Genomic DNA, 25,439 nt, shown 5'->3' on the forward strand with positions numbered 1-25,439 from the left:
TATCATTGATTTCCAGTTTCATTCCATTATGATCAGATAAAATGCATGGTATTATCTCCACCCCTTTATATTTACTGAGGGTTGCCCTATGGCATAATATATGGTCTATTTTTGAGAAGGATCCATGTGCTGCTGAGAAAAAAGTATATCCACTTGATGATGGTTGATATATTCTATATATGTCAGTTAAGTCTAGGTTATTGATTGTGATATTGAGTTCTATAGTTTCTTTATTCAACTTTTGTTTGGAGGATTTGTTCAATGGTGAGAGAGGTGTGTTGAAGTCACCCATAATTATTGTGTTGTGGTCAATTTGATTCTTGAACTTGAGGAGAATTTGTTTTATGAACGTCGCAGCATCATTATTTGGTGCATAAATATTGATAATTGTTATGTCTTGTTGGTGAATGGTTCCTTTTAACAGTATATAATGTCCTTCCTTATCCCTTTTGATTAACTTAGTCTTGAAGTCGATTTTATTCGATATAAGGATGGCCACCCCTGATTGCTTACGAGGACTGTGTGCGTGGTATATTTTTTCCCAACCTTTCACCTTCAGCCTGTGTATGTCTTTTCCAATCAGATGTGTCTCCTGGAGGCAGCATATTGTTGGATTTGTTTTTTTAATCCATGTTACCAGCCTATGTCGCTTTATTGGAGAGTTTAAGCCATTAACGTTTAGAGTTACTATTGATATATGGTTTGTACTTCCAGCCATGTTTGATTATTTATCTTTTTTTAATTTAGTTTGTTTCTCCATGATTAGCTTTCCCCCGCCCTTTGTCTTTACTGAGGCACTTCCCACTGATGGTTTTGGTTATTGTTTTTCATTTCTTCCTTGTGTAGTGTTTTGCTCAAGATGCTTTGCAATGCTGGTTTTCTGGCTGCAAATTCTTTTAACTTTTGTTTATCATGAAAGATTTTTATTTCATTGTCGTACCTGAAGCTTAATTTTGCTGGATACAGAATTCTTGGTTGGCATCCATTGTCTTTCAGTATTTGAAATACATTGTTCCAGGATCTTCTCGATTTCAGCGTCTGTGATAAAAAATCCGTTGTTAACCTTATTGGTTTACCCCTGAATGTAATCTGTCTCCTTTCTCTTGTAGCTTTTAATATTTTCTCTTTGTTCTGTATATTGGATATCTTCATAACAATGTGTCTTGGCGTTGGTCTACTGTGATTTTGTGTGCTCGGTGTCCTGTATGCATCTATAATTTGTATATCCGTTTCCTTTTTTATTTCTGGAAAGTTTTCTGTAATTATTTCATTCAGCAGGTTACTCATTCCCTTGGTTTGAATCTCTATACCTTCCTCTATCCCGATGACTCTTAAGTTTGGTTTTTTTATGTTATTCCATATCTCTTGGATGTTTTTCTCGTGATTTTTTTACCAGCCTTTCTGAGTTGGCTAGACTCTTTTCAAGATGATATATTTTGTCTTCATTATCTGACATTCTGGCTTCTACTTGCTCCACTCTGTTACTGATACTCTCATTTGAGTTTTTAATTTGGTTTATAGTTTCCTTCATTTCTAGAATTATTGTTTGATTTTTTTTATAATCTCTATCTCCTGATAAAGATGCTTAACTTCTTCTTTTATCTGTTTATGTAATTCATTTTCAATGTATTCTTTCACTGATTGAATTTTCTGTCTCGTATCCTCTTTAAGGTTCCATTCCATCTGTCTAAGGTATTCCTTGAGTTCTTTATTTGACCATTTTTCTGATGACTCTAGGTCCTCCTGAATATTTAGGCTGTCCTGCATTGTTTGTACTCCTTTTCTTCCTTGCTTTTTCATGCTGCTCATGTTACTTCTTGTTCTGTTTGACTGCTGAGTTACTGTTTACTCCTATAAATTTATTTGATGCTTGGGAGGAAAGGTATTAGAAGGGAAGGGAAGAAGTCACTAAAGAGAATGAGAGTAAGCAGGTAGAATTCAAGGAGGGGGGAATAAGAAAATTGAAAAGAAATGAAAAGACAAAAGAAAAAAATAGAAAAGAAAAAAAATTTAAAAAATAATTAAAAAATTAAAATTAAAATTAAAAAAATAAAAAAATTTAAAAAAACAACAAAAAAATGAAAATGAAAAAAAAACCCCAAATTAAAAAAAAAAATTAATAAATGCAGTCTTAGAGTTTGATTAACTTCTCTTCCAGTAGGTGGAGCTGTGCCCACCGGGCCAAGCTTCTCCTCTCAATACACGGGAACCAATCACTGTGCAGCAGCTCCTCCTTCCAGACTGGGCGGGTCTCCAATCCTGGGTGCCTAGGGCCTTCTCTTGTGTCTAGTCACTTCCCCACTTTTCCTCAAGCCAGGCGCCGCTCACCGGTGACGCTCACCACAATACTGGCTACACGCCAGGTCTGCTGCTCCCGGGAGCCCTGTTTTCATGAACGACTGGGCACACTCTCCCCGTTTGCCATTCCCTCAGACCCTAAGTTTGTAGAGCTTGAGGCTAAGAACCCTCAGCGAATTTTGCTTGCCCTCCGGTAGCCACGCCCCCGGGTAGCTGGTGCAAGAGACCTCAGTTGTCAGCACTGGTGGGAGCGGTAGCCAGGAGTTCCGTGCCGCGGGTCCCGCGCCACTCCTGATTCCCTCGGTCTGGCTATCGCGCTCACGGGAGAGCTGGGAGGGGCCCTTAAGGTTTCCCCACTGTGTGGAGAGGGAAGGCTAGGGGGTTACACACCTGTCGCCGCTGGTTTCAATGAAGTTATCTCCTCTGCCGCATTCTGGTGACATCAGTTCTCTGCCATGGTGGTATCCCATGCAAATGGCGACAGTTCGTTCCCTTTGCCGGGTGACCAATGCAACAGGTGGGTCCTGACTGTCTCTCCCAAGCCCCGTTTCAATCCTGTGACCACTGCCTATGAAGGCTCGGTTGGCATTAACCTCCGCAGGTTCAGAAGGGCTGACCAGTTGTTTCAGCGGATGCAACTCATTTTTCCCATAAGATTTCTCATGAATCAGTTCTACGACTTAACAGAGACCCTATTAAGGGGAGAAGTAACTTCGCAAGGTGCTTAGAAATGCACATTCTCATCCCTGCAATGGATCCTGGTTGGAGAAACACTGACTTAGTCTATAAATATGTCTCATAAGCGCAATTTATCATCCATTAAGACTAAGATTGTAGCCTGTGTAGGCTGGGTGTGGTGGGGCACTGTCAGAATCCCAGTGATTCAGGAGGCTGAGGCAGGAGGATCACAAGTTTGAGACCAACCTCAGGAATTTAGTGCAACCCTGTTTTAAAATAAAAAATTTGCACCTGCCTGTAATCCATCCCAGCAGCTTGGGAGGCTGAGGCAGGAGGATTGTCAGTTCAAAGTCAACCTCAGTTATTTAGTGAGACCCTAAGGAACTCAGTGAGACCCTGTCTCTAAATTAAGTACAAAAAGGGCTGAGGATATGGCTCAGTGCTTAAGTGCACCTGGGTTCAATCCCTGGTGGAAGGAAGGAAGGAAGGAAGGAAGGAAGGAGGAAAGAAACGAAATAAGGATGTTGCTCATTAATGAAGTGTTCTGGGTTCAATCCCCAGTACCATTAAAAAAGAGAGAGATTTTGCCTGTGGAACAGATGCATCTATTTATTTATTTTGGTTTTCATCAAAATGAATGCACAACACTAATAGTGTTCTCACAGAGCTCTCAAACTTTGGAGTGTATATCCATGGATGTAGGTATGGGGAACTGCAATTTGAAAACACAGTTTAGACATGGTCTTAATCTGCCAGAACTATTCGTTATCATTACTTTTGATTGCAAATAACAAACACTGGGCTATAGAGGCTTATCCAGACAGGTGTTGATTTTCCTCATGTGACAAGAAGTCCAGAACTGGGCATCCTAAGGCTAATGCAGCTGCTCCATGATGTTAATCAACTGCTGTCCTCCACATGTGTCTTTCAGAGTTGCAAAACGGTGGTTTCATGTTCAGGCTTTGCATCGGTATCCCAGGTAGAAAAACTGTGAGAAGGACAAAAACACTTATACCAAGGGCTTTGTCCTTCTGTTCTAGAGGAGACTCTTCCCATGGAACATCTCCTTGGTCCCTCTTACAGCTCATAGGCCAGAGCCGAGATGTGTGCCTATCCCTAGCAGCAAGTCAAGCTGAGGAATCTGAGTGATTTAATGCTCAGCCTCAATCACTGGAGAAAAGGAAGGAAAATGGGTAGGCTAGCCCATAAAATCCAGCTAACCCAGGGACCCTTGGCCACTTTTATTTTTATTTTTTTTAAATTTTTTGTGGTGCTGGGGATTGGACCAGGGCCTTGTGCATGCGAGGCAAGCACTCTACCAACTGAGCTATGTCCCCAGCCTCTTGTTCTCTTGCAAGCCATGTGTCCTTTTGTCACCCAGTGAAGCCTATGAACCCTTTCTTAGGAAAGTTCTTTGCATAAAATAAAATGCATATTCAGAATGAAAACCAATTAAAACTGAAATACAGTCTTATGAATCATTTTGGGCTATTAAACAACACAAAATTATTTTCTCACACTTGTGAAGGCTGGAAGACCAAGATCAAAGTGCTGGAAGATTTGGCTCTTGGCTAGAGTTCTCTTCCTGCCTTATAGAGAGTTGCAAGTTGCAACCATAGGCATGTGGGTGTGATCTTGTTCTTTTGTTACAAGGTCACCAATCCTGTCAGATTAGGACCCAGCCTTATGGCCTCATTTAACCTTAACCACAGCAGTAGAGTTATTATCTCCACATACAGCAACTTTGCCAGTAAAGTGAAAAACAATTCAATCCACAGCAACAGTTAAGAAAATACTTTAAAACTAGACGTGACATAATAAGAGTATGTGTACTTCTTGAACAGATCATATAACAAGCAGCATCCAACAGTCTAATCAGTATTGTGAAATAGTGTGTGAGGATGGCCTTAGGCCTGAGCCTAAGCAACTCCACTTTAAAAACTCCAGTTTAAAACCTACAGTCTCACCAGGCATGCCCACAGATCCCTCCAGTATGGCCTCAGACAAGTCACTTCCCCTCACCCTGATAAACAGAGTGAATCCCCTGGCAGGCTGTCCTCACCTGATAAGAGGGAAAGGCGAGAAGATCAGTGTAGAGACCACCAGACCAGACATTTCTGACCCCAGGGTAAATGATGTCATGGAGAAATCTGGTGGAGCTGATAAGGATTGAAAGGGGGGGGTCAAAAAACCCAAAATTTAGTATAAGTAATAGAGCTGATGAACGGGGATTCAGCAGCCGAAACAAGGATGCACTTGAGCTGGAGGCCTGCTGAGGACCTGACGTCCCATCACTTGTCATCATTCCTGAGCCTCTGCGTGATCCTCACCGCCCTCAAACTCTACAGCCTCATCTGGACCTTGGTGAGAGCCAACTCCTCCCTAAGACCCCCTCCTCAACTGGTCGTCCACTCCACGCCAGGAGAAGCCTGTGTAGGTTCCCCACCCGATCACCGCGGTCTGAGTGAGTGTGCATCTGCTGGACATAAAGCCTAAGGCTTAAGACTTTTGAACTTAGCCTGCAGAGGGAATGTCTGTCCTTAGCCTGTCATGAGTGTGTTTTCAGTGCTTAGAATTCATCTAGAATTGTTTGATGTGAATTGAATTGATTATGTCTATTGCAGTTCCTAGCATTAAGGATTGTCATTTTCTTGATTAAGAACCTATAGAGTGAACCTGTATTTAGTAATAAAGCATTGAAAGGGGCAGAAGGCGTGGACATTCTTTATTTCTCACCTCGACTGCAATTTTGCCCCCTCGCCACATAGTGATAAGTGAAAACGGGACCTTCTCAGAGTATGCCAACAACTGTAAAACAATGTAGCTAATGCTGCTCTGTCTTATCCCATATGGAAGTTTTCAAAATCAAAACGGAGTCACTCTCATTGTCACTGGAGAAGAGGTATCTTAGAAAGAGGGTCCTGAGGACTTGGAGACGAGATAAATCTCAACTTAGGACCAATGGGGTCCAATGGGGTCTTTTAAGTACCTGATAGAAAAGAATTTCAGCACATGGCACTAGAGGTGCAGGCAGATTTATTTAGGAAAGCAAGGAGTATGTGTTCCAGGGAGAATGTGGCCAGTTGGAGAAAAAGAGATACATTTTCAGGGTTGCCAGCTCTTTTGTTAAAGGAAACTTTGTAAGGGGTGCATATGGGAAGGTGGGTAAGAATGACATCGATCTGATAGTTCTCAGGATCCTTAACTGATATGGTTTTTATTCTCTGATCAGTAGATCACACTGGGAAGTCCTCTGAATAATAGATTGCTTAAGATATCATCTCTCTCCTTGCTTAATCTATTTACCGGTGAGCTAATTAACAGTACACAAGGTAGTTATTGTGAGTGGATGAATTTACAGTAACTAAGATTTACAGAAATTTGGGAGCAACAGGCTTGGAAGATCGACTAGCTTGATGAGTAACAGGCCTGGAAAGCACATAGGACTTAAAATTACATTTCCTTGGCCTTCCTATATGATTGCTTCTTGCCTTTTTCTTTTTATTTCTTTTAACCTACCTCAATGTCAACTGTAACAACTGTAATAAATGAAGTCAGGAAGTTATGTGGGAAGGGTTCTCCTACACAATTGCATGGTAGTAATCATTGCAAAAGACTCTGCCAGTACCACAACCTTGCACAAAGGCCACCATAGCCTACATCAAAAATGTTTCGCCAGAAATGCCCAACAGCTATCTCTTCAACCTCAGACTGATACCACTCTTGTTACTAATCTTTGTGGCCAGGTGTTGTTTCAAAGTATCTTACATGATTCCTCATTTTTGCTTTTTGCTCCTTCCTTCAACCTTCTTGAATAGGCACATAGCTCACTGTGTCACACATATTCTGTTGCAATGTTCTGCTATGCCCAAATGAGTGTCATTATTTGGAGAATATCTCTCTGATGTTTAGATTGACATTCCCAACATTCACAGTGGAAGAAAACACTAAGTTTCAGTTATTCTAGGTAAGATCTGGATATCAGTTCTCTGTGGGTTGAAGTGTCTTGCCAATGTCTTGCACCAAGACCCTGATTACAAATATATTTTGTGGAAATACTATTCTTGTAGTCTAACCCATCATCTATTGGTCTCATAGCTACACTTACATAACTGTCCTGCTTCTTATGACTCTGGGGTCATGAAGATGTTTTCCATTTTTAATCTTTGTATGGAACATTTTTCTCAACTATATACTTATCCTACCATATGTGGTTCCATGCTTTTCAAATATCTACCCTCATATATACTTGAATTTATTTCTGCACAGCTTACTCTGTTTTATGGTTTTCCTGGGTTCCTTTATCATTAAAAAATTGAGTTAGCTCTTTATGTACCTTTATTCCTCCATATAAATTTTAGAATGAATGTTTCAACTTTCTCAAAAAAAAAAAAAAAAAACTCTCTAGAATTTTTTCTGGGATTGCAATGGATTTATAAATTTATTTGGGGAATACAGACATCTCACAATAGTACATAGGCAGTACCATAAACGTGTTATACCTTGATATTTGTACAGGTTATCTTTTGTTTTCATTCATTGTGAGATTAAATCTTACTTTGTAGCCGTGCTTGCAATCTTTTTTACATCATGGTACACATGGAATATCTGCATGCAGTAACAGTAGGCATCTTTGTACTATTCCCAGTTTTAAAGTGGGTATGTCTCAGGTTCTATTATGGTTTGGATGTCAGGTGTCCCCCAAAAGCTCACATGTGAAACAAAGCAAGAATGTTTAGGGGAGAAATGATTGGGTTGTGAGTCTTAACCCAATCAGCGGATTAGTCCGATGATAGGAATCAACTAAGTGGTAGCTGAAGGTGGGTAGGGTGTGGCTGCAGGAGGTAGGCATTGGGGGTGTGGCTTTGGGGTATATATTTTTGTATCTAGAGAGTGGACTCTCACATGCTACTGCCTGATCATCATGTGAGCTGCTTCCCTTCACCGCACTCTTGGGCCATGATGTTCAGTCTCATCTCACCTTGAGCCCCAGGAATGTAGCCAGCTGTCTATGGACTGAGACTTCTGAAACCGTGAGCCCCCAGATACACTTTGCCTCCTCTACAATTGTTCTGGTCAGATCTTTTAGTCACAGCAGTGAAAAACCTAATTAAGATGGTTTCTCTACTGAATATGTGCTGGCTGTAGGTATTTGTATATAGTTTCTATCAAATAAGGTTTTCTTTTACTCTAATTATTTTTATTATAAATCAGGGTTCAACTTTATAAGAAGCTTTTCTACATCTATTGACATGCTATTTCTGGGTTTTTTTTTTTTGTTGTTGTTGTTTTTGTGGTGCTGGGGTTTGAACCCAGGGCCTTGTGCATGTGAGGCAAGCACTCTACCAATTGAGCTATATCCCCAGCCCACCTTGCTATTTCATTTTTCTTTTGTCCATTAACATGTTAATTATATCGATAGATTGACTTATGGCCATTACATTCATCGTTATTAAGTTTTGGAGACAAATCCTTGATAAAGGCAATGTTGGGTTCAGTAGCTAAATTTACATCTGTATTTAAAATCCAAAGGACTCCACTTTGGTGTTCATGAACTATTTCCCTTCTCTGAAATTTTATGCTAGCCTCATGAAATGAGTTGGACTGTTTTCCCTCTGTTTCTTGGATATAAACTGACTTTCTGAAAGACATATTTTGAGTAGGGTTTCCCATTAGTTTATAGCCTAACAGTGTGTCTTCTTCATGATCTGTTTCAACGCTCTTCTGATGCTACAGAGGTTGGAAGATGAAGAGCGCTTCCTGGATCTCGGTGCTGCTGTGATTCTCAGGGTTTACTTGGGTAAGACTTGAATTCAGCACAAAGATAAAAGGGATCTGTTGTCTGTTGCTGCTTAACAGACTACCTTCCCACATTAGTGACTTAAAATAATTGATTCCTTTTCAGGCTTCTGAGGGTTGCTGGGGCAGTTACATCCCCGTTTCCCTTGCCCTCCGTCAAGGTGTATGCTGTTTGGTGCTAATGGACACCTAGGCAACTTAGTGCTTCCCTACATATCTTCCTGAAATCAATCACATTCCTAGACAGCATTCCAACAGGTAGAAACTGCAGTGCTTCCTAAGGACTAGCCTCAGAAACTGCTGAATGCCACTTTACCCATAATCTGTTGGTCATAGGAAGTCAAAAGACCAGACTAGAGGTGAAAAAAAATTGATTTCACTTATCTAAGGAAAGAGTGGTGAATTCTCATTGTATACTAGGAGGAGGGGTATTTGTGAATACTTTAAAATTTACCCCAAACAGGGATGTGGTATTTGAAACATCTTGTTTTGCTACTGCAGATGGTAGCAGAAACAAAGTGACTGTAGCTACCAGTTCTGGTAATGGATTCCTAATCTCTTTCAAATTCCTAAATTTATTAGTAGCTGTGAAGTTAAATTCCTTAGCGAGGACCCTTCCCTCTGGTCACCTCTGTCCCAGCAATCAACATAGCAATTTTGCAGGAGGTATGGTAGTGTATGCCTATAGTCCCAGATACTCAGGAGGCTGAGCAGAAAGATCGCTTGAGCCCAAGAGTTTGAGGCCAGTTTGAGCAAACCCAAACAACAAAAAAATTAATCAAGTAAATAAATAAATATTTAAATTTTAAAAATAACAGTTTTCCTTGTTTATGCATGAACAATAAACATCTTTTTACATCTGTGCCTTTTAGGACTATACATGTGCTAAGTACTGTTATAAATTGAATAAATAATTGTTTTTTAATTATGAATATAAGTTTTAAGAAAGAGATGAAAGCATATTAGTAACTGCAGTTTTAACAAAGACTGCTTTATTTCCATCCTCCCACCCCCACCCCATATTGGGGATTGAATCAAGTGATATTCTACCACTGAATGATATCACTGGACCTTTTTATGTTTTTTGACACAGGGTCTCACTAAGTTGCCACAGTTAGCCTTGAACTTTCGCTCCTCCTGCCTCTGCCTTATTTCTAATACATTTTGCATTGTTGCCTTGTATTTATTTTTACTCTTGCATTCAACACTTTGTGAACAGTAACCATTTTCTTCTTGAATCCAGGGCCGCTTTTCAGGTTGTCATTGCCAATCTATTCTGGTTGCTTTCTGTAACCTGCAATTTTACCTTGGGAGCTTTAAGAACTTTCCTTGGTCTTTGATCTTCTGAAATTGCACTATCATCTTTCCATGGTGACTGATACACACACACACACACACACACAATTTGGTGCTCTATAAACCCTTTCAATCTGAATGAAGTCTTTTATCTTCTTTAAAACTTGGGAATTCACAGCCCTTCTTTGTATAAGTATTTCCTCCCCTCTCTTTGCTTTTCCCCCTCCCTTTGGGACTCTCGTAAGGACTTCTGTCACTTCCGCTTTTAACCTCTGGTTTTTTGCTTCCTGTTTTCCATCTCCTTCTCCCTTCCTGGTGCTTTCTGCATCTATTGGCTAACCTGATCTAGTTCACTAATTTGTTCTTCATTTGTATCTACTGTGCTTTCAGTCTACCTATTAAACTTTTAAATTTCAACTATCTGGTTTTCAATAATATTTCTGTGTGACTCCCTCAAGACTGCAGTTATTTATATCCTTTCATATCCATTGATATTCATAATTCTAAAATAATGAATCAAATATATAAAATAAAAAACTTAAGCCAGCACAGTGACGCATACCTGTAATCCCAGTGGCTCAGGAGGCTGAGGCAAGAGGATTGTGAGTTCAAAGCCAGCCTCAGCAATGGCCAGGTGCTAAGCAACTCAGCAAGACCCTGTCATACAAAATAGGGCTGGGGATGTGGCTCAGTGGTCTAGTGCCCCTAAGTTCAATCCCAGGTACCAAAAAGTTTAAAAAATAAAATAAAATAAAAACATATATTGAATGAAATACCACATCTATTTATGATAAAAATTAAGCAAACTAATAGTGTAAGATCTTTAAAATGATAAAGGGGACCTACAAGGAAGCTACACTGAACACTATACAGAGCTATTTATTCCAGTCTATCCCCAGTCCCACATTCTCTTCTTTTTTATAAGCTAGTGCTACGATAGAAATTTATGGATACAGAGGGAAAAAGATATACTGTGTCTTAAAAGAAAGTCCTCATGATCCCTTGGAATGCAAAAGAAGCAGCTCCTGAGCAGCCTGGCCCAAGTGCATGTGCCCAAGTCCTTCTCTGTAAAGAGCAGCATGAGGCCAGGGTAATATTCAACCATAAGGAAAACTGGGATGAAATAACTTACTCCGCCCGACATCCTCCTCTAGTTCAGCCCCTAGATACTGTCCCTCCATATATAAAACCCCACACCAAGGAATTGCTTTTCACCTTCAGAAAGCCTGCATTCTTCAGGTGCATGGTCCTCACTTGAAGAACATCTGACTCATGCTGAACATTTTTTGTATCATGTATGTGAAGGACCCCATCGTCCTGAATGAGGTCCCCCTCTCTGGGACCTCCTCAGACCCTCCTCCTTTGACAGAGCCACACTGTCTTCAGTACTACAGCTTCTTAATAAATCATGCTCTCGAAGTCCACTCAAATGTGTTTGCTCTTCTTGGCCCTTTTGAGATCAATTAAGGAAGTTCGTTGAATGGGATATTATTGGAACCGTATTGACAGATGAATCTGGAGAAAATTTATGTCTTTACCATACTAAATGTTCATAAACATGAATATATTTTTTCCATTTATTCAAATCTTTTATGTCTCTTAAAGTTTTATAATTTTGACTGTTAGGGTTTTGTCTATCTTAACTCCTATGTTTGTGACATTTGATACAAAAGTCACGGTATTTCTTTTTAAATATGCTTTCTAGCTATTTGTTTCTGGTATACATGAATGTAATTTACTTTTATTTGTATGTTATTGATGTCTGAAACATTGATCTCACACTCAGATTCACAGACAACTGTGTCAATTGCAAATGACAGCTTTATTTCTTCCTTTGCAATTATTATGCTTTTCTGTAGGGGGCGGGGTTTGAACCCCCAGAGGTGCTGACCACTAAGCCACATCCCCAGCCCTTTTTATTATTTTGACACAGGGTCTCCTAAATTGCTTAAGGTTAATTGCCAAGTTTCTGGGATTACAGGTGTGAACCATGGCCCTCGGTGCAATTATTATTCTTTAAATTTCTTCTCTTTAGGGTGCTGGCTAGTTTCCAGTATTACTCAATGTAATTGAAGCTAAAGAAACAATTAAAGGGAATGCCTTTAATGTTTCCCTCATAAGAATTATGTTAACCCTTTTTTAATAGACACCATTTCTAGGCTAACAAACTTTCCTCTTACTTGTAATTAAATCAGTGAGCAGTGGCTTTATTAAGAGTTTGTACTATAAATATGTGGTAAATTTTATCAAATGTTTTTCTTTTTGCATCTATTAAATTTTTTCTTTATACTGTTCATGTTGTGAATTTCACTGTGATATTATGAAACATATTTGGTCTTAGTTCCCTTATTCCTGGCATATTGATCCTACTAAAATCCTTGGAATCCCTGAAGCACTGGTGTCTTTTTGTATGCTAATGTTGACTGGTGACTGGCAGCCTTCATCGAGCTTCAGAATGGGGGCTGGTAACTGGAAAGATCAAGGGTGGATTAGAGGGTCAGGCATTCCAGTCCCACCAACCACCTCTGGGGAAGGGAAAGAGACAGAAGGCTAAGTTGATGACCAATGGCTGGTGATTTAATCAATCTTGTCTTTGTAATGAAGCTTTCAAAAAAACCAAAAGGACAAGGGTGGGAGAGTTTCAGGATAACTGAACATGTGGGGTTCCTGGAAGAAGGTGTGTTCCTGGAGAGGACTTGGAAGCTCCGTGCTCCCCCCATCCCACACCTCTCCACCTGTGTGTCTGCATTAGGAACTAGTCAGCATAAGTGTTCCCTTGAGTTCTACAAGCCACCTGATCAAATCAGTCCAGTTCCCAGGGGGGTCATGGGAACCCAGATTGGCTTGTTGATCAGAGTAGTTGGTGCTTTAAGTGTGGGAAGCAGTACTTGGGACTAAGCCCACAACGTGTGGGATCTGATGCTGTGTCCTGGTGAACAGAGTCAGAATGGAATTGAATTGACGTCTACTACCACAGAAGAGTGTTCTTGCTGGTGGGGAGAAACTTTTGAAGTCTCAGAATTCTTCTGTACTGACTACAATGATATTGTAACACGAGTCTTGTGAATGCTGGAGGGTTCTTGTCTCACACACCCAAAGAATGAAGCATGCAGACAATGGAGGGTTAGAATTCAGTAACAGATTTGTTAGAAGCAAGCAAGGAAAGCTCCCACAGTATGGGAGGGGTCCCAAAGAGGGTACCATCAGTGACTCTCTGTCAGGGGTTTTTATATGATTTTGATGAAGAACCAGCCTTTCATTGGAAAATCTCTTGATTGTTTTTCTGACTCAATTGAAAGCATACAATTTTAATTCCTATTCCCATAATGAGATGACTTAATGTATTTGTTAACCGAGCTTGTCTTATACTTGCTCCTTAAAACAAAAGAACTGCTCAGGTTCAAAACAACTCTTTGGTGGTGACTAATGTTAGAGTAGTCCAGGAAACCTGGGGCAACAACAGACTGTGTGGGCATTCAAGCATGAGTGGCTTTGCAGTCAGGCAGCCAAAAATAAAACACAAGCTCTAGCCCAGGGTTTTAATCTGGGATGGTGATCCTGCCTCATGATGAGTGGGTAAATCTGTGGTAACAGAGGAGGGATCATCTGATATTGTACATTCCTTTTAAATTAGTAAGGAGAGTATTTTAATTTTATTTCTGTATCTTTAAAACAAAATTGAATAAAGCATACTAGGAAGCGTGCTATGAGTTAGGTGGGAATTAAGTTTTTAAATTGAGTTATATATAAATGTACAGTAACATATTGAACGTCAAGGGTGCAGTCACTGAAATGGCACATACAATCTGCTTCTCCCTCATGCACAGACATTAGCTAAAAATCAAGTGTGACAGACAGTAAGCAGTTGGAGCTCTACCTTCAGTTTGACTCTGTACTGGTGGTTCTGAAGTAGTCATGACCTACCTTGTGCTGCCTACATTAGTAGGGAAAGGAGAACACATTTTTAATTATGTTCTTGATCTACTCCTTACACATAGAATTCCCTGTTATAATTCACTTCTATTGACTCTTTTTTTTTTTTTTTTTTGGCGGGAGGGAGTTTACTAGGGATTGAACACAGCAGCATTTTTCTCTTGAACTACATCAGCAGTCCTGTTTATTTATTTATTTATTTATTTTTAAAAAAGGTCTCACTAAGTTGTTGATGCAGGTTCAAACCTGTGATCCTTCTGCTTGAGCTTCCAGAATTGCTGGAGGTGTGTGCTGATGCACTGGTAACATTTTTTTATTACCTACACACATGTAAAATTTTGTCTTATGTAGATTCAGAAGTTTTAATCAAAGAAGGCTTTGTAGCTGAACTTCTTTTATGCACCCTGCCCATTTTACATGGTTGATGTAGAGGTTCAAATGGACAATGAACAATGTTTATGCAAAATTTAAAGTGCCTTCTAAAGAGTTAGCACTTTCATTCGGAGCAGTAGAATCAAGCTATGCCTGGGAATAAAGCCCTCCTAGGACCCTGCGCGGCACTTTGCTTGGTAAGTTATTTGCTGAATGAATATGCACCAGCTGGAGATACTTGGCCACTGGCCTCTTTATCACGGCACTAATGATCTGCTAGTGAAGTCAAGAAGTTCCAGGTAGTAGGTTGAAGATGTGATAACTTCATCATGCTCTAACCTTAGTTTAGGGTGGGCCAATACTTTTCCAACAGAAATTAATTAAATCCTAAACTTACTGAAGACTCATTAAAAAAAAAAAAAGTTAAAAAAAAAAAAAAGCAGGCGGGGGCTGAGTGATAGAGCACTTGCCATGTTTGAAGACCTGGTTCAAGCCCTTGCACACCCCCTCCGACCCCCGTCCCCCACACAGCAGAGACATTTAATTCTACTGGAATTAGATCTACTCTTTCCTAATCAACCCTGCTGTCATGATGGAAATCCTCATTATGACTAAACATCCTGCTAACTGCCACAACTTCCTAACAGGTATCACCTGTAGTTCCTTCTAGTACATCTTCCACATTCCTCTCAGTTATCTTTATCTCATCTGATCTGCTATTTCCTTGCTGACACTATCAGAAAGACTGACAGTAATCTAAAGGAATCGATTTCTTAGCAGAGAGTCCAAGAATCCTTTCCTAGGCTGACACAATGCACGGTCTTACTTTACTATTGTCATTTTAGCAAATGATCATGAATTCAATGGCTTAAAATGAGCTTAGAGTTATTGGCTTAGAGTTCCAGAAGTCAAAAGTCCAAAATAGGTATTACCATGATAAAGTCCTGGTGCCAGGAGAACTGAGTTCCTTCTGGAAACTAGGGAAGAATCTGTTCCTTGCTTTTCCCAGCTTCTAAAGGCCACCTGCTCCCTTGCCTCATGTCACATCACTTATTCTTGCTCAAGTCACAGCACTTTCTCTGACCCTCTTGTCTTCTTCCCATCAAGGACCCTTGTGATAACATCAGCCCACCTCAATAATCCAGTATAATCTTCCTATCTCAAAATCTTTATTTAAAAATATTTTTATAGTAGATGGACACAATACCTTTATTTTATTTATTTATTTTTTTATGTGTGGTGCTAGGCAAGGGCTCCGCCAACTGAGCCATAAACCCAGCCCATCTGTAACATCTCAAAACCTTATTTGGAGCCGGGCAGCAGCGCAACCTGTAATCCCAGTGGCTCAGAAGGCGGAGACAGGAGGATTGTGAATTCAAAACCACCCTCAGCAACAGTGAGGTGGTAAGCAACTCAATGAGACACTGTCTCTAAATAAAAATACAAAATAGGGCTGGGATGTGGCTCAGTGGTTCAGTGCCTACTGAGTTCAATCCCCAGTAAGGCCCTTCCCCGCCCCCCCGAAAAAAAAAAACAACTCATTTGGAAAGTTCTTTGGTGTCTAAAGTAACATATTCACAGGTTCCAGAGATTAGGATGTAGACATCACTGGGCAACTTTCTACCACATCAGTCCTCCTAGATTCATTTTACATCACTTTCTCTCCATGATCTCCACATCCTATTCCCCTGTCCTGGTTTATATTCTCTCTCTCCCTCTCCTTTAATTCTCAGTACTGGGGATTGAACCCAGGGGAACTCTATTATTTTTATTTTCCAGATGGAGGTCTTGCCAATACTGGCCGTGAATTTGACATCCTTCTGACTCAACATCCTGTAGCTGGGGTTAGAGGCGTGTGCCAACACACCCAGCCCTCGGCTCTCTCCTGGTTTTCTACCTGTGGAATTTTAAGAAACAGTATAGAGTAAGAAACCTAATTCTGGGTTTGGAATGTAGTTCAGTGGCAGAGTACTTGCCTACAATGTGCTAAAGTCTTGCTTGGGCTTAATCCCCAGCACTGAAAAAAGGAAAAAATAAAAGAGAGACAGGGCTTCATTCTGGAGCTGGACTCCTTATTAGTCTACTACTTGTTTGTTACTTATATATTTTTTTTTATACCTTAGTACTAGACTTTAATACGGGAAATATGCTGGGCACAGTGGTGAACACCTGTAAACCCAGCTACTCAGCGCCTGAGGCAGAAGGATTATAAATCCAAGGCCACCTGGGCTACTTAGACAGATCCTGTCTCCAAACTTTTTTTTTTTTTTTAAGGAGGGGTGCATGATATGGGAAGGTAGTTCATTCAGTACTTGCCTATCACTGCAAGGCTTGGTTCAATCCATAGTACTGCCAAAAAAGGCAAAAAGAAAAACAGGGGGTAGAAACAGTAAATTATACAAGAAAGAAATGATAAAAATCCAAACAGTGGAATGCTTTAGACAGAAGACCTGATTTGATAAATTGATACTTTAAAAGGTGGTGTGTGTGTCTGAGATTGTTGAATGATTAAAAGAGACAAACAAAATACAATGAATTTTGGTTGAATTTAGATGCAGATTCAAACCAACTGTAAAAAAAGTATTCTGTGAGATAATCAGGGAAATCTAATTCAAACCAGCTCTCAGAGAATACTAAAGAACTCTAAACATAATAATAACTGGTGAGTAAACATTTGAAAATTTTTTTCTTGAGATGCACATACACAAGTAGAGATATATCTGAAAGTATTAAAAGTGAAATGACCTGATATCTCTTTATAAAGAAAAATAAAAAGCTTGCCCATGATTGGCAAAATGGTAATGGCCAAAGCTGAGTTATGGAGTTGATTATTGATTACTGAAATTTTCCACATTTTTTTTTTTTGTACAGGGGATTGAACCCAGGGGTGCTTTACCACTGAGCCATATCCCAAGCCCTTTCTATTTTTTTCTCATGAGACAGGGTCTCATTAAATTGCTTAGGGCCTAGCAATATGCTGAGACTGGCCTCCAACTTGCTATCCTCCTCCCTCAGTCACTGGGATCTGTGGCATTTGGGTTGTGAGCTCTTTCAAAAGACTTGCCCTAAGAAAACTTTTCCTGGTTCTGCCAGAAAGTTCATAATTTCATTATCTCCCTTAACAGTTAATTCACGTCTTTACTGCCACAGTACCCGATGCCTATTTAGGCATATTCTACTACTGTATGCTTCTCCTGTGCAAAGGACTCTGGTATTGTGCTAGGCATGGAGTGGGGAACGAAGCAGACATGTCCTCTATAGTGAACACAGGAAGAGTATATACAGTGCAGATCCAGGAAAACAATACCTAAGCAAACATGCAATTTCAAAGTGTAATAAACGGTGGGCCAGAAGCCCACAGACTTTTAACAACAGAGAGTAAAGGAAAAAAGCAAGGTAATTTCTCTAAAGAGGGTGATTTTAAGACATTTCATAGGAGGGAATTCTTAAATGGAGACCTGAAGGTGTTTTGTTTTGGGGACTGGAAGATTAACCCAGGATGCTTTACCCCCGTGTTACTTTCCCAGCCCTTTTTATTTTTGGGGGACAGTTCTTGCCAAATTGGAGATTGGTCTCTTACTTGTGATCCTCCTGTTTCAGCGTCCAAAACCGCTGGGATCACAGGCATGCACCACCATGTCCAGCAGAGATCTTAAATTCGAGTGTTAAGAACCGTTATATGTCATCACATGCTCGTTAAAAACCCCAATCCCACTTCCAATCCCAGGTGACGGCATAGGAGGTAATTAGTGCCTTTACATGAAGTCAGAAGAGCTTGCTTCTTCCCTCCTCTATCTCTAAGTTAGAGGACGAAAGTGGGCTGTGAAACCTGGAAAAGGCCTCCATCAGAAAACACCCTGCGGGCACCTGCCCGTCCGGGCACCGTCTCCGTACTTCACCCGCCGGCCCTGTGGTGTGCGAGGGCAGCCGTGAGGGCAGCGTGGGGCTGGAACCCACACTTAAAACTTTACGTGACCTGGGCTGATATTAAAATGACGCATGCTCACTGCGGAAAACGGGGCCCTTTACCGCTCTTCGCCTCGTGGCGTGCTTTCGTGGTTAACATGAACGGAAGTTTAAGGCTAGGACTCGACACCAAGGCGAGGGGAGACGCATTTCTAAAATTACTTTAATCCGTCAGCGGATCAGAGCGTCGTCACCGAGGGCCGGGGCGAACACCTAAACGCCTGAATTCCCCACACCTGGGTGGCGGGGCGTGGCCAGAAGGGAAGGCCCACCACCATTCGCGGCCTCCGCCGCTTCGCAGAGGGCGCGCCGGAAGTCAGGCTCGGGGCAGGCAAGCACACCTGGGGACAGGTGAGCCGAGAGGGCGGCGCAGCCTCCTCAGACCCTCTGCCTTCTGCTTCTCAACCCTTTTCAAACTAGATTGAGCGCGAGAGGCCGGGAGCACCTGGCATCACCCAAGGGATCCATTCCGCACAGAGCCCCGCGGACAGCGCTTCCGGTCCCGCCAAACCCCGCGATATTTCACCCACCCACAGCTCCACGCACAACGGCTCCGCAACCCTGGAACTTTCTAAAACCCCGCGCACGCTCCCTGCTGCTCTTAATGTCCTGGTTCCGCCCTCTTCTGACCACGCCCCTGTCCGTCTGGGCCGCCCACTCCTCGCCTAACCAAACTTTTACTTCCTCCCCTGGGTAACCTCGCAACAGGCCTCTGATTGGCTAACCGGAAGAGAAGGCCGTGGAGAAGGAGCAGTGAGAGGCTGGGCGCTGGCTCCGCCCTCTAGTGGTTGCTTGAAACGTGATTGGTCGGAGCTGCTGCCCAATCAGCGCTGGGCTGTCGGATTCAAATCCAGAGCGTTGGGCCTGCGGTCGTTGGTTTTAGTCGAGTCGTTGCCCTGGCCTGAAACGGACGTGCGTTCCGCTTCGCCCGTTCTGCAGTCCGGTTTCCGCCTCGTTTCCGCCCCGCTGCGCGCCGGCAGTATGGCCCATAAGCAGATCTACTACTCGGACAAGTACTTCGACGAGCACTATGAGTACCGGTGAGCGGCTTTCGCGGACCCCACTTGGCCTCTTCTGGCGGGATGGCGTGGGCCGAGGCGGAGGCGGGAGGTGGCGAAGGTGGGCTGCAGCGGGAGGTGGAGGGCTGGGGTCGCTCCGAGCCCTCGCCGCCCCGGAGTCGGGGCGCATGGAGGATGCCTTTGTTCGCCAACCCTGAGATGGAGGAGCGGCGCTCACGGCCGGGGTTTCGTGCCCAGACCGGAACCGGCCCGGGAGGCTCCGCGCCGCGGAATCAGGGGCGGCGGGTGCCGGGCGCGCCGTGGGCAGTAAGGGACGCGGCCTGGCGGATCAGCCCAGTGCGGGCTTTGCCGGGTCGCGGCGGGCCCTGGGGAAAGGCGCTGGCTTGCTTTTGAAGTTGGCGGTACTGAAAGTTAGGCTGAGCGGAGTCCCCGAGAAAGGAGCCCCGCGGGGATTTGCGACTGTTTACCGGAGCGATGGCGGAGGCGAGGGTGCGCTCGCGCAAAGCACAACGATTGACCGGGCCTCGTTCCAGGACCCAGTGGACAACCCGAGTGGATTTTAGGCACTTTCCCCTGCTCGTATACTGTGAGCAAATTGCGTTTTTTGACTTGCGAATTCTGCAGCGGTGCACTAGAAAGTAGAGGCTCAACTGGGACCAGTAAAATTCAGCAAATGGAATTGTGGGAGGTGGGGATGCTTAAAATGTGTTGGCCTTGTTGTGTATCGAACTTAATTTAATTGGGGCGTGGCTTCAAGGACCAGGCCACCCCTTGTCCTAACTACAATGCTGCATTCTGGGAAAAGCTGCCCTTGGCCACGGTGACCTTGTTTTTGTTTGCCCTCTTGGAAGAGATTTCCAAGAACGCTGTTTGAGGAAGAAATTTACGTTTTGAGTGGGTGGTCTTTTTGCCCTCAACCTTAGTCAGGGGGAGGTTACAGGAAGAAAGCAATATTACTCCAGGCCGTTTTAACTGTTAGTATTATTTGAATTGCTTCATATTCTTAGGAAAAAAAAAAAATCTCACTTTTCTGGCCATACATGCATTTGAAATCTTTACGTAGTAACTATACATTGCTCAGTGGTAATTGTGGGATGATGTTAACCAAGAGCCCAACTGGGGATATCCAACAAGGGACTGAATGTAAACTAGTATCTTTCTAAAATTTGGCGAATTATAAATTTTGGAACAATCTGGAACCAAGTATTTAGAGTAAACTTTTATGGGTCTATGTAAATTTCTTCTAGGGCATACTATTAAAATTAGACTAAAATACTTCTCTGACATCTGTTAGTGGTCTCTTCATTTTTAATATACTCGAATGATCTTCTATGATAGGCACTAAATCTGATGTACAACGTTGTTTGTGGTAATGTATAGAAGAATATCTTGGCATGTCTGAAATACTTTATTTTAACCCAATATAGTTTTAAGTTTCTGGTTTTATTTTGCTGATATTGGGGAATTGACCGTAGGAATGCTTTCCTACTGAGCTATTCTTCTGCCTAGCCTCCCCAGTGGGTAGGATTACAGGTGTGTACCTGCACACCTGAAGGAACTGATCTTAATTGACCAAGCCACTTAACCTTATGTAGGTTAACAATCTCCTGAAAGCTGGGAGTACATACTGATAATTCACCACTGAGGTGTGAATCTAGGGTGGTTTGTATATAGTGGTGCTACATGCAATATTTCTTTTTTCTGTGAGCAGTCTGGTTTTTTTTTCTTTTGTATTTGCAGACTTAATTTTCTAGTCCTTTCTCTTGCACTTGCATACTTTTTGTAAAGGCTATAAAATAGATGGATGCCATATCTTTTCTAGGATCATGGGAGTCTTGTCTTTGCAGGAAGAAAACTGAGGATTATTAACTCTTGGTAATTATTAATACTTGGGCTGAGATGTATCCAGGGGTTAAAAACTGTTCTCACATGCATGAGGGATCTATCCCCAGTGGCAAAAATGATATCTGTACTGTTATTTCAACTGAAGTAAAAGTTGGATGCAGTTATTTTGGAAACTGTCACCATGTAGTAAAATACAGGTAGAATCACTATGGGAGTTTAAATCTACTTAAAAATTTTTGCCTCTTAACTCCAACAAAGGAGAGCCAGTTTATATGGTTTATGAAGATAAGACTTGGAAACTTACATTTAAATAATTCTACATTTATGTAGATATTCTGTTCATGAAAGCAAGTGTACAAAAACATTTCATTGTCTTGATACTAATCAACAATATACAAGGTATTGAATATACAAGGAGTTTTTGTAGAGCCTAAAAAGCTAAGCAGCTTTTCAAGAATGAGTGATTATTGATGTGTACTACAAATCCCCTTATAATTCACTGGAATTGGTGAAAATTCTATGGTCTGCGGTAGTGAGCATAATCTGTCTATATAACTTACTCTAAGCCTTACTTTTGCCTTGCAAATAATACTAAATTGGTACATAATTAACTGACCATAAAATTAAGTTGATAACCAATTTTAAGCACCAAACTGTTATGGGTTCAGTTTTTGCATATGCTAAAATGTGACTACGTTGCACTAATCGCCTAGCCAGCAGACTTACAGACAGGTTAGATAATCCCATACTGGTCATAAAAATGGGTTAGTGAGTGGTTGGCTCTGTATACAACTCTTACTATCCCTGGAAATGATAAATATGGGGCTGAGGATTGTCTTTTGTAAAATCTTTTTATGGAAATTAAATGCTCTAAGGAAACACGGGGTGTGGTTTTGTTTTTAAGAACTTCATCAATCTACAGTTGTACATAGTCTTGATTTGACATTGAAGACTAATTTTGGCTATAAGTAACTTACTGGAAAACTGAAGGTCTATATAAGTTGTAAATACATGTAAATTGTGTTAGTATTTTTTTAATTTTTATTTTGAACAAAGTACTTGATGCCTAAAGCAATTTCTGCAGTATACAATAACTTGTTTCTGCTGTTGATCTAGTGTTAACAGGACACAAAATTTAACTACCCTAAATTTTTGTTCCCATGAGGTAAAAGTCCAGTAGTCCAGGGCAGGAATGAGAGCTTTACTATCAGGAAACGGGCTTCTTACCTCTTTTGCTTTACCACCCACCCTCCATTCCAACAGGAAGAAGAAAAAGAAGAGTTGGTTAAGTTCTTTTCCTTTGAGGGTATTTTTCATGAATTTGTGTGTTTTCTGATTATCTGTTGGTCAGAATTTGGTTTCATGACCAAACCTAGCTGTAGGAGAGGCTAGGATATGTAACCATGTGACTTAAATGGTGATGTTAACTGGAGAAGATTGACTTACAAGCAAGCATTCTGTTAAAAAGTTTGCCCCAAATAAAATGTATTCTGCTTAGGGACACAGCATACTCTTGACTCGTCGTATACTCTATGACATCAAAGACATTGTAACATAGAGTTGTTTTAAAGAACTTTGTTTTGAGGGCAAAACTCAAGCTATTAGTGTCCTTGTTTTTTTGTGATGCCTGGAATCCGAACCCAGAGCCTCCCCTCATGCCAGGCAAACACTACTGTTGAGCTATACATACTCCACCACACAATTTTTAATAACTTAAAGGTACATGTATAAAATGGTAATTGTATGAAAGATGCAAATCACTAATATTTGGTTATATCTTCTAACAGGCATGTCATGTTACCCAGAGAACTTTCCAAACAAGTACCCAAAACTCATCTAATGTCCGAAGAGGAGTGGAGGAGACTTGGTGTCCAACAGAGTCTAGGCTGGGTTCATTACATGATTCATGAGCCAGGTAAGTTTTGCTACAAAGTGGCAACTGAATTTAAAATAGTGGCTGTATCAAATTTTAGTAACATGAACATTCAGTGATATCTTAAAGTGATTCTGATAAACTTGGCATTTCTAAATGACTGAGCCCTTCTGTCCCCGGAGATCATTCCTATTCCATAGGAATGAGAATATTACGTTATTCTACCTGCAAGAATAATTTAAATAGTTCTGTTTTAATATTTGTCGTTGTTAATCGTATCTAAAGTATTTTGTCATTACCTGGAACTTCCGTAGCTCTTCATTAAAAAAAAAAAAAAAAGGAATTTGCTACATTAAGAGTAAATTAGCTTATGATCATACATGTGCCACCCATGTTCATATGTTTCTTGGTATTGGGGCACCTAATCAAATGGGCCTTTCCCCAAAAAATACAAAAGCAACTAAGGAACTGAACTGCAGATTCTTGGGGCTCCATCTATTGACAGTGGGTTCTATGGAGGTAGGGGTTCCTGTTTTTTTTGTTGTTGTTTTGGGGTTTGTGGCGGGGTAGTGTGTGTTTTTTGGCACTGGGGATTAAACCCCAGGGAAGCTTTACCACAGAGGTTCGTCCCCAGTCCTTAATTTTTTAAAAATTTCAAATAGACTCTCACTAAGTTTGAGGCTGGCCTCAAACTTGGACTCCTCCTGCTTCAGCCTCCTGAGTCTCTGGGATTATAGGCATCTGCCACAGCACCTGGATCCCTGGTTGTTTTTAATGTACAGTAGTGTTGAGAGCTAGTAGCTGATTTGAAGGGAATGTACTTTTCCCAATAGAATATTTTTCTTTTCACTGGAATGGAGATTGTAAAGGTAGAAGGTAAACCTTCTCTACTTACACTTGTTTCCAGGCTAAAATATCAGAAGAATGTTCTAATTATCAGAAAAGTTTTCCTTCAATAACTGTTAATAGTGACTTTGAAGCAAAGTTCATTTAGATACAATAATCCCATTAATAGTTGAATCAGTTTAGTAGTTTTGTTAACCATATTAAACTAAACATTTTTTCTTTTCACAGAACCCCATATTCTTCTCTTTAGACGACCTCTTCCAAAAGAGCAACAAAAATGAAGTCTATCTGGGATCATCAATTAAATCTTTCTCAAATTTAATGTATATGTGTATATAAGGTAGTATTCAGTGAATACTTGAAAAATGTACAAATCATTCATCCATACCTGTGCATGAGCTGTATTCTTCACAGCAACAGAGCTCAGTTAAATGCAACTGCAAGTAGCTTATTGTAAGGTGTTTAAGATAAAATTTCTTCTAGTCAGTTTTTCTCTTTAATATAAGTGCCTATTTGACATTACCTGTTCCTTTTGTTAAATAAAGTTTGTATGTTGCATTTACCACCGTTTGAAGTTACCGAGGTATATTTTTTTACATTTAATTTGTGACTATTGATATTTTCATTTTATAATTTTAACCCTGAGGAAATAAACTTACATGAAAGAAATGTCAAATGAGTTTAAAATAGCTTGGTATGGTGGGGGGTTGACACCATTGAATTTACTTGAAGAAACAAAAAACAGGTGTGTGATTAAACTAGAACCAAAGTAGATTTAAAGCTTTGTTATTAGTGTGTAGAATCTCCAAGTGAATGGAAAAAAGCCTCCTCAATACTATTTGGGTTCCTTCCACTTATCTAAAAAAAGTGCCACTACTATTGGGTTTTCAGAGAAACCACTATCTCAATTTGCCAAGTGGGGATAATTTTTTGTTTGGTTTTCCCCGTATTTTTTATTGTGCATTAAAGTAGGATTTGTTTTTTTACTCATACGTGTATCAGTATAACAATTACATTGTCAGTATTAAAAGTTAAGCACTGTACAACATCTTCACGTTATATTTTGCATTTTTTTAGATTGCCTTTTTAGCTACTAAAAAAATAATTGCATTAAAAGCAGATACATCTTAATTGATGTGCTTAGTGATGAGTTGGCCAGGGAACACAGGCACTTTTATTTAGAAAGTGTATTTAATGAACACAAAATATATTAGCTGAGAGGGAATGGTGGCAGCCAATGGTGACCCTTCAACCTTCAGCACAGATTTCCTGTCAGACCTTAGGCTTGGGTTTATACAGGCAATTTTAATTGTAACAGTCTGAGAACCCATCTGGACAGAAACATGAACAAGAACTGCCAGCATTTATAGCTTGAAAAAAATACCTGTATTATTCAATAGTCTGCAAGGGATTTATTTCAATTTAATTAGCCCCCAGTCTTTAAGTGGTCTGCATTATAGGCAAACATCTTCTCATCTTTAAATTAGCATGCGCACTCTCAGACTTCTTGAGCA

General features: G+C 40.8%; 1 protein-coding gene across 1 annotated transcript; it reads left to right on the forward strand.

Moving 5' to 3' along the window:
- The first annotated feature begins 19,102 nt into the window (after window positions 1-19,102).
- Cks2 (CDC28 protein kinase regulatory subunit 2) lies at window positions 19,103-24,487 on the forward strand. The gene is made up of 3 exons (XM_027955419.3): window positions 19,103-19,382; window positions 22,994-23,121; window positions 24,154-24,487. Exons 1-3 carry the CDS (start codon window positions 19,324-19,326, stop codon window positions 24,204-24,206), a joined length of 240 nt encoding a protein of 79 aa, XP_027811220.1. The 5' UTR covers window positions 19,103-19,323; the 3' UTR covers window positions 24,207-24,487.
- The last annotated feature ends 952 nt before the right edge of the window (window positions 24,488-25,439 follow it).

The sequence above is a fragment of the Marmota flaviventris genome, chromosome 16, assembly GCF_047511675.1.
Source record: "Marmota flaviventris isolate mMarFla1 chromosome 16, mMarFla1.hap1, whole genome shotgun sequence".
In the NCBI taxonomy this organism is placed as follows: domain Eukaryota; kingdom Metazoa; phylum Chordata; class Mammalia; order Rodentia; family Sciuridae; genus Marmota; species Marmota flaviventris.

What these genes read in the sequence shown, in the direction of transcription:
- Cks2 (XM_027955419.3), top strand. Translation starts at nt 19,324, where the DNA reads ATGGCCCATAAGCAGATCTACTACTCGGACAAGTACTTCGACGAGCAC. An exon ending in GACGAGCACTATGAGTACCG is followed by an intron (nt 19,383 to 22,993) that starts GTGAGCGGCTTT and finishes ATCTTCTAACAG; the next exon opens with GCATGTCATGTTACCCAGAG. An exon ending in TTACATGATTCATGAGCCAG is followed by an intron (nt 23,122 to 24,153) that starts GTAAGTTTTGCT and finishes TTCTTTTCACAG; the next exon opens with AACCCCATATTCTTCTCTTT.